General features: G+C 40.0%; 2 protein-coding genes across 5 annotated transcripts in view; one reads left to right on the top strand and one right to left on the bottom strand.

The window, feature by feature from the left end:
* PEX5L (peroxisomal biogenesis factor 5 like) overlaps window positions 1–12,771 on the top strand; it is a 114,464-nt gene extending 101,693 nt beyond the window's left edge. Inside the window, exon 14 of the mRNA XM_080604602.1 lies at window positions 407–12,771. Within this exon, the coding sequence (XP_080460728.1) occupies window positions 407–611 (205 nt within the window). The 3' untranslated portion in view covers window positions 612–12,771. The remainder of the gene's footprint in view (window positions 1–406) is intronic.
* Window positions 9,947–18,228, bottom strand: part of USP13 (ubiquitin specific peptidase 13) — a 49,467-nt gene continuing 41,185 nt past the window's right edge. For 2 of the 4 annotated variants that reach the window (XM_080604590.1, XM_080604592.1), the window contains exons 17-21: window positions 17,488–17,631; window positions 16,376–16,542; window positions 15,719–15,881; window positions 14,003–14,087; window positions 9,947–13,341 (exon numbers count right to left, since the gene is read on the bottom strand). In XM_080604590.1, coding sequence (XP_080460716.1) covers window positions 13,248–13,341; window positions 14,003–14,087; window positions 15,719–15,881; window positions 16,376–16,542; window positions 17,488–17,631 — 653 coding nt within the window. In that variant the 3' untranslated portion in view covers window positions 9,947–13,247. Of the gene's footprint in view, window positions 13,342–14,002; window positions 14,088–14,127; window positions 14,790–15,718; window positions 15,882–16,375; window positions 16,543–17,487; window positions 17,664–18,228 lie in introns of those variants that run through there. The other 2 variants (XM_080604593.1, XM_080604591.1) reach the window with 2 other exon arrangements.

Genomic DNA, 18,228 nt, shown 5'->3' with positions numbered 1-18,228 from the left:
AAAAGAAAATATTAAAAGCCTGTCTTTAGAAAGGAAACTTCAAACTGCTTCAAGTTGCTAATCCTGTCAAAAACACTTTTAATACATCCTTCAGGAGTCAAGGGTGATATTCCAGGTCTACGTAAAAAAGGTCCCAACTGTCAGCTTAAGACAGTTAAGATGAAGGGGAGCTATACAGCAATGAAGACAACTTCCCCCAGTGTATGAATAGACTAAACTCTGAATTACTGCAAGTCATGTCTGCTTGTTTAAAGAAAATCAAGCAAGAATAACAGAGAGATTGATGAACTGCATTGTTAAAAAAAAAAAAAAAAAACTAATCAATTCTAGCATGGTATTTCCTAAAGTTTTAAGCTATTCATTACGCAAATTATATTGCATGTTTCTTCTTTCTTCTTTCCTACAGAGAGGCTGTCAGCAACTTTCTCACTGCTCTCAGCTTGCAAAGAAAGAGCAGAAATCTACAGCAGGTTCCCCGTCCTGCTTTATCAGGCAACATTTGGGCAGCACTTCGAATTGCTCTGTCTATGATGGACCAGCCAGAACTGTTTCAAGCTGCCAATGTGGGTGATCTAGACATTCTGTTAAGAGCATTTAATCTAGAGCCGTAGTAAAAAGCATCCACAAATTGATTAAGTTATATTAGGAAACAGAGAACTCTTTTATTACTCATCTCAAAATGACAACATCTTCCAAAAGATCACAGCTGTAGATCGGTAGGGGAATTCTCTTGGACATTATTCAAAAAGGAAAAGTTCAAAAGCACAAGATATTGTAAATAGGTTCAAACTCAAAAGATCAAAATGAGCTGCAGCTAATCTGACAGAGCCCTAAACTCAATGAAATAGCCATTTCTGAAGAATCTTCATCCCATGCAAGCTATCTCTCTCTATATGTACACAGCTATACAAAGAAAAATATATTAAGAACAAACCTAGGTAATCATTATTGCACATTTAGAATGGCAAGCAACGCATCCAAGAAACCTGCTTAGCAGCTCATCACACTATACTGACATCACTTTTCCCTACAACATGGATTCCCTGTCCTTTTAGTTTCTTTGAAAAATCTTCTCGAGGTCCATCTTCAACATAGCTCTGAAAACAGATGCATGTAAAATAGATGTATTTTGTTTTGAATATATTTATTAGTTGGAAGTCAAGAAAATCTTTGCTTCTGAAGGTACCTTGATTAATTTGGGCCAAATTCTGCAGGCTCACGGTGTTGTAAACTATGTGCAATATTAAGAAGAACATTGTACATGGAGGCCTATGAGATTAGGCCACGTATATATTGGAAGGACAAGTGTTTCAAGCAGAAGCAGTAATTTGCACTAGAATTGTTGCTGTTTAAACCAGCTCTCTCTGATCATGGACAGAGTATGTCTGCTTCTAAGGAGCTCATAGCAGGATCTGCACCTATCTATGTGTACTTATGCACTTTAATCTTTCTTTTCGTAAAATTGTGCTGTGCTTTATTTTTATTTTAATTACTAACAGCAGAATGTACAGGATAGCCTTGTTGGCATAGAGGACCAAATATCATTTCCTGAAATGTGATAAGAGGGTTTTCAATATTCTTATGTTTAAAAAATGCAAGTACAGTATAAACTGCAATATCTATTAGAAAGATTATTCTATTACGCATCAGGTACTACACACATGCATGCATGTGCATGCACATACATATTATGTGAATTATGTCATTTCAGAACATAATAAGCCACAGATCTTTATTGCAAATAAAGAAGAGTCTTTATAGGAGTTAATGCCTGCAGACCATACTTGAAGGACTTTTTCCTGAAAAGAATGGTCTAAATAATGCTTGTAGGATTGGAACTGAGATTTAATCCTGCTGTTATGGCAAACAGTAGCAAAAGTTTCAGTGAACTCTATGACTAAATGACAAAATTTAGCAGACTAAATCCTTAGATAACATCAGTATTTGTAGCTACTTAAAAATATGTATGCATATCATCTTAATTTTCCCTGATTGGATGAATGAGGTACAGTATTAAGGAAGGAGGCTGCACTGCCACATGATGAATGGATCAATTTGGGCACAGTGCAAACATGTTTAGCTTGAGGTAAATGTGTCAATCAAATACAGGAATATCATTTTTTATGGGGATAACTCTCAGTTGCCAATATTTTTAATACTTTTTTTAAACAGTGGAAGAACAAAATGTAATTGGGTGGCTACTGTGTCGATTCGTGGTCAGGAATGTAACGTGCAGGGTAGCCACTGGAATGTGACAACGTGGGACAAGCAGCACATTTCCTATAAACAGCAGTGGGAGAGAAGAAAAAAAAAAGCTCAATCAGCTGTTTAAAAAGCAAAATGCACAAAATTCTGTGGGTATTGGACAGTTTCACTGGTACAAACCTAAACTTTCTTGCAGCTATTTGTTATTCTGAGCAACCGCTTAAAGTAACATTTCATGTAAGATAGCATAATCACTGCATCTAAACATCAAATATAATTGTTAAATAAAAATAAACAGTTATTGTTAAAAATAGGAGGTTTACTCCTCACTCTCTCCCACAGAACAGAGGTGCTGAAATAGCTACAGGAAATTTTTAGTAGTGCTTTATTAATTCATTGTTTATATATATTCCTGTTTATCTATCAAGCATATAACAACTGATTCCTGCAATTTCCTCTAAGGATTGGTTATCAAGGACTGCCTGGGAATGTCATTTTAGCTAAGTGGGTTGCTGTATGCATATCTGCTGACAACAGTTTGCTCTTTTGCTTTGACAGCGATGTGTGATGACAGCCCTTTATTGATAAGGCAGAGCAGAAGGTGCAGTGCAATTGAATCTGGAAAGTGATAAGAGAGAAGGGAGGCAGCTTTGTGAAGAGGCTGTAAAGCAAAGGCATATGTGCTTAGATTTTCCTTGATGCCCTGCCATCACACACGTTCTAGAACATCCTCTGTGCGGTCAGATAATTAGTGCATATCCAGAGAGATGAGCTGCTCAAGAGTTATATTTTTATACCTTTCGAATCAACAAACTTAACTGCTTCACTTCAGAGTCAGAATGACAAGGAGTATTTGGTATTGATGACAGTTCACTAAACCTCCTCTTTTTTTTTTCCTCTAGCTTGTGTTCGAGTAACACAGCAATTCTGTTAGAAAAACCTAATGCAACTCTAGTTCGCATTCCGCAACCCACCCCCAAAAAAGTAGGTAACTTGATTTATCCTAGGATGCACTGCTCAAAACCACATTCCTCCGGCAGTACACATCCACTCCCACGTGAGGAAGGCTGCCTGCATAAATCTAGCAAAAAAACCACAAGGGCTGAACTCTGCTCCCCAAGGATACTCAAGCCCCCAGTTCATCACAAGCACTGCAGTCCCGCTGTACAGGACATGGGCTCCAAAAAGCCCACCCAAAGAGATTGTGCGCACTCCTGGAGATTACCCCAGCAGTTCTCTCCTGTTTCAGATAGGTGCTTAGCTGGCCGTAGGCTACCACTGAACAACATATTGTGCAAGGGAGACCAAAGCAAGCTTCCTGGGGGCAGTGGCACACCTCCTCACACCCTGCCAGAAACCAGTTCTGGCCTGGCCTGTGCAGGAAAACGGCCGCTGACGGAGCTCACCTTACTCTAACAGGTCAGGCTTCTCTGTGCTCAGTAGCTCTTGGTACTTGAGGACAGCGCTGTGTGCGCTTCAGTGTCCTGGGCTTTATCGTCCGCCTTTAGCCCCCACTGCCAAGCCCTGTCAGCACCCAAGACAGGGCTCAGTACATCTTTGATATGACCCCCTCGTGTTGTTTCTTGCATTTTTGGTAGCCAGTGTGTGTATTTGCCTGTAACAGCAAGAAGAAACGTAAAGAGCCTGCAGCATATTAACACCTTGAAAAGGAAATGCATCCACTTGTACTTCTAACCAGGCACAAGGCAGGATAAATAAGAAAGGCTGCTGAACTGTAGCAGATTGAGCCCGAGAGTGAGAGACAGGAAATCTGGATCGTCTTCTCAGTGCTCCCTGTGAGCTCCACCAAGTCCCCGACTTGTCCAGGTGTGCAAGGAAGGAAGGGCAAGTAACAGTCACTGCACGTGGTGGCACTACACAAGAGCAGGGGAATGCTGCTGTCTCACAGACTGTGTGCCTGAGGTCACTCATGTAAATTCAGAGAAGGCAACACAGGAGTACAGGGTTGCTCAGCTCTAAGTAGGGAAGCGGTTTTACATAAAGACTAGAAATTTCAGCAGCGAAGAGACCCCAAGACATTCCAAGGATTACAACTGTAGAACTTCTATGGGGTGGTACCAAATTAGAGTGCTGCAATGGTTTATCAGCACCTCCCACTCCTGCTTCCCCTTGTTCTTACTCCCCTCTTTCTCCAGAGGCGATTTATCACTGCCAGGTAATTGACTCCCAATTTTTGAGTCTTTCCTCTTTTACATATTTCATGCAATTAAAAAGCACTTTCCTAACCCAAGCTTGTGTCTGCCCTCTCCTCTGCAAAAGTTTATGAATATTTATAACAAGTCTGATCCATCAAGCTGCTAAACACTGAAAGTCTGTAGTCTTTGTGTGATCAGCTCACATACAGCTACCTGATGAGGGTTGGCCTCTGATACCACTGCACATGCTGAACAGTCACCGAAATCAAAATGATTATTTACGGAGTGAAGCTTTACAATGAAAGCAATAGGCTCATTTCTTGCTGATCTCTTCAAACTGTAATGATTAAACCCATTGTTGCAGTAGACTGTTTTTTATCGGTTTAAAGTGTTGGTTTGATCTTCAGGTAAACACATACATATCTGTATGCAATGGTATTTTATTAAGACCTGATAAATAACAGCACTTTAAAAAATACTGAGGAGAAAGTTCCTGTAACACAATGCCTCACATGACAATAGTGCATGCAACTACACTAACGAATAACTGTACTGAAATACTAATACTAAGCATGCAGCATTGCTACTTGAGTATACATTTAGAAAAAGCATGCAGAAGACACACGTAGGGTGTTTTTAGGCTATTAATTAGTATCTTCTATGGGATGTTTTAAAAGCATTTTGCATCTGCCAAACTCAAAATCAAGTTCAGGTTATTTGTAAGAGTTTAGACAAAACACAGAGCCCTTTTTAAATCCCATCCTTAGAAAATCGCTGCGTGTTGTGGATCTCACGTTTGCTTGAAGTCTTTAATTAATTACAGACGTCTGCACTAACTGCTTTTGCAGACAAATTTTGGTACCCTCTTCAGAACCAGAAAGCCAAATGTGTGTAGCTTTCCCAGGGAAGCTGGGTGTTTGGATTTTCACATTTTCTTTACTAGCCTAACCCAGATAGCACCAAACCAGAGAAAAAGATTCCCAGAGCCATTGAAACAACTACTGTCTTGCTCTACACGTAGCAGGGCCAGGCTTTTTCAAACTTGCCCACTAGCTCTGAAGGCTGCCTGCTGTCTGACTGTCCTGTTTGAAACTTGGAAAATCGCAGACTGGTTTGGGTTGGAAGGGACCTTAAAGACCATCCAGTTCCAACCCTCTGCCATGGGCAGGGACACCTCCCACTAGCCCAGGTTGCCCGAAGCCCCATCCAGCTTGGCCTTGAGCACTTCCAGGGGTGGGGCATCCACAGCTTCTCTGGGCAATGTGAACGTAAAATTTCACAGGATCTGAGCACCTACTGTGTGCACGGGTTTCAGCTGCAGATGCTCAATTCAGCTGAAATCTCAGCACATCAGGCACAAAGAGCTAATGAGCCAATTTGGAAAACTTGGACCTGTCTGTCAGGTGGAAAGGAGGACCCTGACAACACCAACAGGTGCTCCACAAATGTTCATAGGATCACAGGCCCCCATGACAGGAATAATAACTGCTGACATTACCAGCAGCCACAGAAGTGAAGACCGAGGCCTAAATCATTGCCTGTTAAAGCCAGTGAGAATTGGACTGACACAAATTGGTTGTAGATCTCTCTTGCCTGAACGTGCATCTGCAAAATGAGACACATTAGTTACTTCACACGAATAACCTGCGCAGTTGACAAACGGAGATTTCTGGTCACCAGTGTTGTCAGCTTTGCAGCCTGTACAGTGAATTTATGTAATTATGTTTATAAAATACCAAGTATTCACAGATAGAAGTGATAGACAAAACGCACTGCATGCTGTGACAAAACTGATGGGTGGATATGCAATACAGTGTTATCTATTATTCAAACCTCATCTAGGCTAGAAATCAAATTACTTCATTACGGTTCTATTTTTGGACTGGTGAAATAAGTCAGACACGAGCGCCATGCATGAAGAGACCACAGATGCTTTGAACAAACCTTGGCAAAATGAAAAATGTCGCAGAACCCACAGAAAGTTTCAGAGCCTCAGCCCACAAAGCAATAGGTACTATGCCTGGGAGAGAGACAGAAGGAACCTAAAGTTTCCTAAAATAAGCTGTAACTTTACAAATGCTTGCACATGTGACAGCAAGCTTGCATGGTCAAGATTTAATGTGCTTTGATCTTTTTTCCCCTTCCACATTTACAGAATGTCATTGACATTGGCTAAAACTTTAATTTAAATAGCCTTTTTAATATCAGTAATTACTGTAAATTCAGAAAAATCAAAGCATTTATAAATATATTTTATATATCAGAGTATAGCATATCTAGATTCAAATAAAACTATATAGTTTTGAAAAGCATTCTGTGCAGCTTCTTCTATATGCTGTAAACTGTTTGAAAAACCTTTGCTATCTTGCATCAGTTTTTTTGGCTTTATTTTTAAGCCAACATACAAGAAAGAAGGGACTAGGGTTAGCAGATACTTTCACCTGGGCTGTCAGAGGAGCCCTGCTGCTGCACACACTTACATTGCTCACTTAATGCCTCTGTCGATGGGTCGGTGGACGTGCAGGGTGCAGCACGCGGAGGTGGGAGCTCAGCCCTACACCTGAATGTTTACATTCCCTTACAAAGGCCCACACCGACCCAGACTGAGCACCTGGGTCTGTAAGTACATGAGGAGTAAAAAATACCTTTCTTACAACAACTAACTCGCCTCTGCATACGTAGTGCATTATCAGCTGTGTATTATATCAAACACAGAGCTGTAGTTTACTGATGCTTTACGTTGATGTTTCCTTGCACTGCTCTTTAAAATAATCTATTTCCTCAGAAATGAACTATGTGCATACTGGATGTGTTAAATTTATTAAGCTCATAGATTACTATTTGCAGAGCACCACATTTAATGTAGTATTTTTGTACTGTAATGGAAGCATGCCTTCCTTGGGTTCTTTTCCACATACTAAATTGTATTTATTTACCTGTATTTATAACTGTGCAATTTTTAAATATGTTTTAAAAATAAACTTTGTCTGTGGCTTCAAATATTTCCAAATCTGTTCTCAATTTGATGATGGTTGTGACTTTAATTACCTGAAATGAAAAGAGGGACCTACTTCTCCAAGTGAAATAAAGGATTTTTAATATGAGGTCTTCTTTCCTACTGTTTATGACATAGTAGTGCTTCTCTGGTTAAAAATAAAGCCCAGAAGAGGCTTTTTTTCCTTATCAAAAGATTTTTAATAAACTCATCAAGTTACTCTGAGGTGAGGTTTTGGTTTGTTTGTTTAACTTTATATACATATATATATATATATATATAATAATTTAAAAAATACATATCTTTTTAATTTTATTTTATTTCAACACATTGGTCAACTATACTTACATCTAGAATTTATACTAGCTGAGGACTGGACCAAAGGAGATTGCACATACACTCCAAATGAGGAAAATGGAAAGAAGTGTATGAGAATTTTTCCTGAGATCATGCAACTGCACACTTCAAAATTAAAGCAGATCTAATATTACAAAACAATCTTCTAGGAGACAAAAAAAAAAAAGCCAACTATCAGTGATTGGCAGACTTGCAAAGGAAGGGCTTTTTACAGAAGTAAAATCAAGCACATACTGTAGAATGTGAATACAAAAACTTTCAAATCTTGTTCTTCACAATGTCACGAAAGTAATTCTTCAGAAAACATATAATTTCCTTTATTCTGACAGTAGGAAGAGCTTTTCTATATAACTATATCCTGTCTAGTGCAACATAACATGGTGAATGCATAGACCTTGAAGTAAAAAGTCAGATTCGCAGTCTCATCCTGAGTGTTCTTAAAGGTATGTTACATCATTAGTCAAAGCAACTTCCCACAAACCACCGTGGGAGTTGGCAGTGATTTTAGTTTTGGCTTTCACACAAATTGCTGACAGAATAGATGTGACAGCCTGCTGCTTTTGCTGGGTGCGGGGTTGGGAGGGTACAAAGTTGGGATGGATCTGGAGGCCTGACCCCACTCTCATTGGACATGTAGGGTGGTCTAGAGAGAGGGGGAAAAAACAAACAAACAAACAAAAAAAAACTACAGAAGACAGAGCCACAGTTTGCCTGTGGAAGGAAAATTCTGCCAGAAAAGTCAGCTGGCTGCCTATGGTCTAAATGGCTTCCCCTAAAGAAGAGAAGGGAACAGACACTAAACTCTCAGGGTGTGAGTAATTGTGCTCTTGACACTGGTGTGTTTTGCCAGGAGAAGATAAAATTAGTTTAGTTATTGCTGCTCAAGCATACCCACAAAGAATAAGCAGGAGTGTCCATTAGTTATGTGCTCTGTAGCAAACACAGACCAGGAAAACAGCACTGTAGTCCTGAAGTTAAAGCAAGAGAGAGGCTGAGCAGAAATCCTACACACAGAACTGCTCAAAAAATCACTGCAAAAGACACTGGCAAAACAGTCTGCAAATATAATCACCTACTGCACACAGCTGTCAGCCATACACTATCTGTCCTCCGTATTTTTATAGCACTCATTTTTCATCACAGCTGTCAGTGCCTTGCTTATCCATGTCGTGCTCGTAGCACACCTGAAGGACAGAGGTGTTATTTTCTATTCTAGTGAGGGGGAACTGAGACCAGGGGTGGTACTCACTTGTCAGTTATCTAATACTGCCTTCCCCAAGCAGTCCGCAAAAGTCAGTGGTCACAACTCCACACAGGAAATTCTCACATGAAGTCTGAACAGGGCCTTAAAATCTGCCCCTTAGCTTGCACAAGGAGCCACGTTCCCTCACCTCTTCCAGTTGCTGTAAGTGGTGCGAATACGATGCAGAGTGACTTGTCGTGGTCACAAAGAACATCTGTGATAGAGAAGAACCAACAGATCATTACATTTGGACTTTGAGGGCTGAACCATCTTTACCTTTCCTGTCATCACCCAACGCTTCACGTGGCCCCTACTTCCATGTCAGAAAATGTCACTTAAAACCTGGTAGGTTCGCCTCTTGCATCTCCTCCAGCTCACGGTCCCATGATCCTGTGAAAAGACCAAAGGGTTGCCATCCATCAGTCTCCTTTCTTGGCCTATTCTTGCATCTACCAAAGATCCCAGTGGTCATGCTGCTATGCAAATCCCTTATGCATGAAGAAAAACAATCCTTTACAGAACAGCAGGTCAAATTCCTAAATGAATATAAGGATTTACATACCAAGATAAGGCTATAATTAAACAGCAAGAAACAGAGTGAAATGACAGCACTCTTCCATGTGAACATTGCCAACTCTTATATTCAAAGAACTTCAATTGGCTTAAAAGTTGCAACCAAAAAAAAAATAGCAATGGAAATGCTATTTTCTAGTTTTGCCATGTTATACCCATTCTGCACTTGGGTTTTTGTTCGTTTGGGGAGGCAGAGGGGATTTTAAGGTTTTTGTTTTTTGCCATCCAGAGAATTGCCACAAGAGATTAAGCCTCTCACAAACCTCTTTGTTCCCCCATGCAGGTTTTTAGGTAAAACAACAAACATGACCACAGAGAGTAAGAAAAGAGGCAGTATCAGAACATATTCAGTCTACTCCTCTTGAGTTTGGACAGGAAAGAAAGAAAGAAAGAAAGAATCCACACAGCCACAAGAAGTGAGAATATTCCTTTTTAATTTAAAACAGTTGCAACAATGTCATTCACAACCTTTCACATCCCAAATACTCTCCGAAACGTTAACAGTGCTCCAAGCAAACAACTCTGAATGGTGCAAAGTAAACCAGTACAGACACTTCAAGGATACAACAGTAAAACCTCTGAAGAGTGAACAGAAATCAGAAACCGATCTCAGCCATTAAGGTAGACAGGCGGATAGGAACAGAATAAAAAGTGATGTCCAGTTATGTATTTTGCATAGTCTTTCAATGCATGAAAACGGCAATGGAGATAAAAATGGCTGCTGCCAGGATGGAATACAAAAGGAATGGAGATGCTTCTAAAACAATCTAATAACTCCAGTTGCATCCGCATTCAGAATGTGTGCTACGACTCAGCGGAGGCTGCCTGAGCCAAAGAAACTGATCCTGGTTTCAGTTCCACCAGTGCAGGTTAGAAGTAAAGTCACTGAGCACAGCAGAATTACAAGTGATGGGAGTCAAGAACCATCTAGACTTGTTTTTAAACCATAGCTTTGTCAGGAGTGGACAGCCTGCTCCTCCAGATTCATGATGTTTCTCCTGATAGCCCATCACAAAACTGAAATGAATTAACTGCTCATTTGGAAAAGGTGGAAAACCTCTGCTTTGGGAGAGAAGAATTCCACTAAGCCCCGAAGAACTTCAGATATTTTCAGGTGCTAGGTTTTAGCCCATCTGTAAGCCTTTCCCCTGAACTGCTCCCCACACTTCTGACCCACTCGCTCATTTCGGCAGGCGGTACACAAGAGTGCTCAACTGAAAAGAACTTCAGAAGCCGAGGTGCTACCTCTCACCTGCTGCAGCCAGATAATGCCCTTCCCCTTTCATTTATTGTTTCCAGTTTGCCACCTTTCTAAGTGTGTCTCATGTCAGCTGAAACCAGTATCAGTCCCACAGCTCTTCCTGTTTTAGGATGCACCAGACAAATGGTTTGCTCAAGTCCAAGCTCCATCCTTAATCCCATGAGACCAGCCACGTTTCCAGTTTAATAATGAACATGATAACAGCTCTGTTGGCTTCTACTTACCCGGAGTCTCTAAGTAAAAAGGTAACAGTCATCAGATCTTGTTAGTTTATAAATAGCCCTTTGAGATTATGAGGCAAGAGGGAAGCTGATGTGTTGAACTTCCTTGGGATATAAATAGGCATTCAAAAAAAATATAAATAAAAGACATCTTTTGTCCCTTTTTTTTTCCCACTGCCAGAATGATAAAGCACAAATATAGATATATGAATGTTTTGTTCTTTCACTTTAAATTGAAGATGTGACACTGCATAATTTGCTGATCCCATTTTCAAACTTGGCATTTTCTGGTGAGATACACAAATACTCAAAAACCTTGAGGAAGGAAGAAAATTACTGGCAGATTTTATTTTGTCCAGAACTGGTGGCTTAATAATTACAAAGCAGCTGAATCTCACAGGAGCCACTTAATGTGCTATAGCACCATGCTTTTGTGTCAATAAGAGCGCTTAATGGAGGAAGCTTTCCCAGTAATTAGGCACCATTTACAGAATTATTGCACTAGGATTTTTCTCATTTCTTAAGATCAGAAGCTGTCAAAAAAAAAAATACACTTTTTTCTTTCTTTTTTTTTTTTTTTTGGCTCTGCATGATTATTTTTTTCCCCCAAATGCTGGAAAAAAAATAAAATGCCCTGCTCATAACCAGATTTTTAAATCGAGTTCGCTTTTGTAGCTGCTTGAATTTTTCTATTAAACTTGCAGGTACTGCAGAGAAAATGTAATTAAAGCTCCCTGCTTCTCTCATATTCTGCAAGGTTTTTTGTTTGTTTTGACCTTTCCAATTTACTTCAAAGGCTCAGTAAGCTTACATGAGGCAACTCCTTCAACGATCTCTAAGCAGTGGCTAACACATTTGAACTTTTAGTAGTTTTTGGAATCACGAAAAGTATCACATTCACCATTGTATTTTTTTCTAGAATTAATGTTTGCAATGACAATTTAAAAACCCATATATATATTCTTGCCTGTGCTGCAAACTGAAATAACACAAAAAAAAATAAAAAACAAAAAAGGGGCAGGAAAGGCCAGCCCCTACCTACCCACCCTTCATCCCTGCCAGAGATATAAAACCCCTTTTAAGAAGGTGTCTGTAAAAGAGCAGATTATCAGCGTGATTTTAAGTTACAAGAAATCTGAAACATCATGAGAAGGTATTGCCTTTTTTTTTTTTTGGGGGGGGGGGGGGGGTCATTAAATAAATATAACAGCAATTTTACTAAGCAATTTTCCCCATTCGTAGATGGAATTAAATACTTAAGCAGCCTTTGGCAGAAAGAAGAATGGCACTGCAAGTACTTTGTCAGGGAGTTGATTTCAGCTGGAATGTGAGTGAGCTAGATGCAAATTTCCTGAAACAAATATAATGGGACAATAACTCCTTCTTTACCTCCTTCATAGAAAAAAATAAAATAAAATAAAATAATAGGCTTTTCCTGAGAACACACTATTTAATTTTATAGTCCAAAAAAAATCCTTCTTTTAGCCACTTGTAATCCTGAATCTGTTCTAAGAACTTTCAAAACAAACATTCAAGAGAGGATAAAGAAACCTACCTCTGTGAAAATAAAATCCACTATTTCTCTTTGGCAGAAAATGTACAGGGCACTGACATCTCCATTAGTTTCTTAGTTTTATGCATCAAAAATGCAAAATGAAACACTACAAGACTGGTGTATTTGTAGCTGACTTTTCTCACTGTAATGACAATAATCTCAAATAAGACATTTTGCTCTGAAGAACACTCACACACACCCTCCCTCCAACTTTACATGTGGTATTATTTCCTTAAGTGGTCTGGACTCTGGCTGAAAACAGTGACTCCCAGTTACCACAGATGCAAATATTTCTTCATGGTCTTCAATGGATGCACAGACTGAACACACAGGAGTTGGGCTGAACTGGTCTGGTTTTGTCCAATTCTGAAAATCCTGCTTTCTCCATGTACTAGCTGCAAACTCCATCAGTAATCTGCATGGTCTTAAGGTATCCTTTAAGGTGTATAAATTTAAAACAAGGTACTATACATCACCTGATAAAAATTTTTCCCTCTAATGCTTAAGAAGGCATCAAATAACTGTTTTTAAATAAACTATAAATATCCCATGTTTTCCTTTGCTTTTTGGTAGTCCAAGGGTTAGGGGTCTTTTGTTGGCTTTGATTTTTTTTCTTGGATGGTTTTTTTGGCAGGTTAAAAAGGCTTATGGCTTCTTAAGGCCAGGTAATAGATTTGAGGCCTAACTTGGTATCCTGTGGTAAAAATAAATGTAGCCCTGGTCTTTCGGAGGTCGTTCTGAGGCACAGACTCTAAGGTCATTGTAGATCACCCATCTGAAATGAAAACAAGACTGATTACATTCTGTCTGTATAAAAGTCATCACTTATCAGGGACTAATCAAATATAAAGTTCAAAGAACTTAAAATCTAAATTTAGGCATTACAACAGGAAAAAATGACCTGAGAAACAGCTAAAGCACCTTTACTGGCAATATTGGGAACAGAAAAGGAAGAGGGATGTGCAGAGGAGTATGCAGTTACAGTTTAAGTGAAGGAAAATTATGGATTTATGATAAAAAAAAAAAAAGGATATCAAAATCACAGCCAGGACCAGTACTGCAGTACTATCAGTAGTAGTGTTAGTATTAGCCCGTAGTCTGATGGGTTTCTATTGATGGGAAGGGAGAGAAAGTTGGGGGAAGCTCAGATAAACAGTCAGGTACAAAACTGATGCCCCCAAATGAACAAAGATTTGTAATAACAAGGACAGAACATCCACTGGTTCATTTCAACGTAGACCTCAGCCGTATCAGAGTTGGCTCATCACATCTATATCTGTAACAATCAGAAACTTCATCCCTTTGGTGGGAAATGTATACATGGTAATAACATGTGTTTTGCATGCCATGAATACACATACTGCTCTGAACAGACGCATGTTTCAAAGAAAACATTCGTACACCCGTGTGTCTCCCTCCACTCATCGTCAACTCACCTTCCTTCTTTCTTGAGATGACAAACATAGTGGCCACTCATTGTGGATGTTCCCATGTGGCTGATGAACCCAAACAGCTCGTATCCTGTTTAATAAAAACAAGGGGGAGCATAAGTCTTATTGCTAGCATTGCAATATGAATCCAGGGGAAACTTTTCTTTCTAATCCTAGAGAAGCACCTGAGCACTCCTAACTCAGACTCTGCATCCCCAAACACAGTTTCCGTTAAGACTGCAGCATATGCTCGGTTTAACTAGTGCTCAGATTCACTGTCAAACATCAAAACAATCCAAGCAAAACCCACATACATCTGTGCATGTACAGCAGGGCTGTGATCACAGCCCTGGAAAGAGAAAACAGCAGATTCATTCCCAGTTCACAGAGAGCACCATAGAAAGTGCTAGATATGGAGTTCATTCCACACACAGATTAGCTATGTGTTTGAGCGTGATCACAGATCCCCTATAAATCAAACAAAAAAAAAAAACTAAGTTCTAAATTTCATCAGCCCATAAAAGGGAGGACAGGAAAGAAACCTCTTCCTTTAATACAAAGGACAATTTTTGTACTTTGAGCCTCTGGAGAACTCATCATTGGTTCTTGCTCCCCACCCGTTCATGCCATTCACCCAGATTACCACCAAAAGTAAAAGGGTACCTTCTTTCAGGATATTGCATAAGGACAGAGGCCTGGATTTTGGTGGAGAGGGCTTTCTGGAGCCATTTTACAGTATCATGTTGGTTATCAGGATTTCAGGCACTCAGTAAATGGTCTCAGTCTATAAAGGCTAAGTACCACAAAAAATAATTATTCCAAATCTTTTTTCTTTTTTTTTTTTTAACCTAATGATTATCAATCTTTCCCACGTCTCCATGAGACTTAAGATTGGATTTTATAATGTTAGAAACAAAGAAATTAATGTTCTTATAAAAAAATGGCAACTATAGAAACAAAATCAAATTGGCTGTTAATATTTTTTTTTAAGACCATTACAGTCAAGACCAGAGGGACAAGCTTAGAACATAGAACAGTTATTAGAACAGGTCACAAATGACCCTTCAGAAATGTTATGTGATAGTATAACATTGGAACCACTGAGCTATTGTACTCTAGTGCTTTTACACTTAAGCTGTTGTGTGTTGTTTTTTTTTTTTTTTTGCCTACTTCACAACTTTGACTGCTGTACATTTGCTCCATCTTGTGGTTTATTTAGCAGTCATATGACTGAGAATCTCAAAGAAAAAAATATCACCCAAAAGAAAACATCAAAGCAGTACAAACAGGATGCTAATTATACCAGCCACATTAGAATAAGGAATTTGGTTAAAGGGATTTTATCAACCCACCCACCCAACCTCACCCCAGACTACAGAAGGACAGAAACTCAGGTGGTCTGAAAACAGCAGTGTTATCTTTGGGATGCTCAGCCTTTGAAGATTTCAGCATTCTAGCTTTTCTTTGTCCTTCTATCTTACAGCAAACAAAAATGTAAAACTAGGCCCGGAGAGACTTTTACACTGTGGCAACAAAAAGCTGGGACTCAGGCTATTCAGTGAGTCCAGAGAAAGTTTACTGAGCAAAAACAGACCACAGAAATTAGTCCCACAACATCTGGCACAGCCCCAGAAGCAGGATTAGAAGTAAGTTGTCTGTAAGAAGTGCTTGGGTAGGTGTGACACAATAGCACAATAGCCAACTCTAAGCTGAAGAACTTACTTCCAGGCCCATCTTTGATCCTGGGTCCCTCTGATCCTGTCTCTGCAAGGATATTTGCGTTAGCATGGTTCTCCATATCCATCACGTCCAAAGCAGGCTCACTCTCTTCCTCAAGTTCAGGGCGGCTGAAGATCCATTCCAGTGCACGCTCCAAATTATTGTTCTGTGAGTCAATCAAACAAAAAAGCAGCCCTTAATACATTCTCTAGAATCATGCTACCACTCATATACCAGCCTTTGAAACAAATATGGATCATATGCAAAAGCCCTAAAAACTTCTAAGATATATACTCTACCTCCATGGAAAACAGTACTCAACAAGCGCTCTGCAGAAGCTTAACAGATAGAAAAGAAATCTTCTCACAAACATTCCCCATGGTCCCTGATTTCCCATCATGAAGATGCATGGTCTTTAGGCATTCTGATTGTTTCTCAGATGTTTGACTACATTTTAACATTATGTAATGCACACTGCCCACCTTCTCCACTTTAACCTAACCAACTCAGGCATCCCACACTTTGCCAGAATAGTTCTACGCACATCATCCACTAACTGGATTTTTATATGTATTTTTCACAGGTATCTGAACACAGAAACATACAAGGCACATAATATCAAATGAAATCCATGTGCTACCACTAACTCAAGGAACTCACTGTTGCCTTCAGCGCTTGAATTGCTAGGTTCCTTTGGAAGCCCATGGAAATGATAATGGCAACCATCTCTTCAGGAGGCTGGTTATCCAGCCCAACAGCCCCTAACCCAGCCGCTCCACTGGAAGTGGCTCCTCCAAACGCAGGTACAACCAATGGCTCAGCAAAGTCTGGAACAAGCAAACATTCATCAATTCATTCTTTTGCCCCACTGAACTGGAAAGTCAACAACACAGACCAACAAACAGGAGCTCAAAAGCAGCCTGGAAATCAATGTGCAGTGTATTTCACTTGTCCAGTTGGGACTTAGATGTGTGGAAAGACTTAAAAACAACAAGTTGCAACAACTTGGCACATCACAGAAGTGAAACAACTGAAGGAAAGTAGCAAAGGTTGATGCAGAAGCACTGATGACACCAGAACAGTAGACAATCCAGCTGATGTGCATATAGTTGTAAAATTAACCGATTCCATAGCTGAAATATGCTGGTTAAGCTCAAGTAAAACCCATTCCCCATTTACACAAGCAACACAAGAGTCCACAATGAAATGGGAACTCAACCAAATCAGGAGATCCCTGGCAAGGGCGTGCTCAGGTATACTCAGTACCGAATCACAGGCTCAAACTTTGTATTGTTGAAACACAGGAAGTGGAGAACATCTAGCTGCCAATTAGGTGTCCATCAGTAGATAGCACAAGTTTTAAGTATATTGTGAACGCACTAACCTGAGCTAGAGAAGGCTGATACGGAAGAAAAGCATCCACAAAACAGAGCTCTCTGTACTTACGCTTGATCACAAGGCAGCTTTTCCCTCTGCAGCACAGACCTAGCCAAAGGCTGGAAAACAGAGAGCTGGCCCACACCATCAGTGAGGACACGAGACAGTACTTTTGGTGTAACTTATGTTTGTTGTTGTCTTCTAGACAGAGGATGCCATATGACGGCCAAGACCTGTATATCCTAGGAGCAGCTTAGGAAAATTCACTCACACCTCCAGTTTCCTGGGGTGAGGAAGGGGGATGTTGTTTCTCTGTCACACATTAAGAAATTTCAACTGACTGCCACAATACACAACCAGGAGTTGAGTTTAGTTTACTCCTTCCGGTCACTAACCTGGTTCTTCCATATGTGCAATGATCCAGTTGAAAGCCACTTCAGCACCCAGGTTGCCTGTATAGTACACGGCTTTCCGACATGCTTCCAAAGGAAAACCCATCTCTGCCAGTTGCATAACTGAAGACTCATCAATATCTAGAGCTGCAAGAAAGGACCTTCTAGAATATAGAAGTCTAATTTAATCTGTTGTACAGTATTTCTTAATGTTATTTGTGATGCTACATATTACTATACATATTGCTAGGATTTGTTTTAGTACCAGTACTTAGGTTAGCAATAAAGCCAGACTCATTAGAAAGCAGCCTTGTACAAAGCATTATAGTATTTAATACGGACTTGAAATCATTTGTCTCACTAACCTACATAGGTCCTTAAACCCTGACAATTTCCTACAGAGTTTTATTTATAAAAGAACTCACTGCTGAATTTTAATGGGTGAAGTTAGGTGCTGAGCTTAGCTAGAGAGGGCCATCTACAGCCATCACAGCTCCCAGAGAAAGGATCTTCCAGGCAAGAGAAACCATGGCTGCTGGATCTAGCAGTCTCCAGTTGAACTTCACCTCTGAATAAAACAGCCTGACAGCTCCAGCTGAGATCAGAGTCCAGAGGGAGCCAGGATCAAGCAGCTGTAACCCCCAGAACTGCAAGATCCCACTGATGAGTGGCATCTTGCAGATGAGTCTTTGGCTCCTGCTCAGGCCTGTTCTGCTTTTGAACACCTGCAGAAACTCAGTGAGT

The sequence above is a fragment of the Anser brachyrhynchus genome (genome assembly GCF_964034855.1).
Source record: "Anser brachyrhynchus genome assembly, chromosome: 9".
In the NCBI taxonomy this organism is placed as follows: domain Eukaryota; kingdom Metazoa; phylum Chordata; class Aves; order Anseriformes; family Anatidae; genus Anser; species Anser brachyrhynchus.
This window is presented reverse-complemented; position numbering and strand designations above follow the sequence as displayed.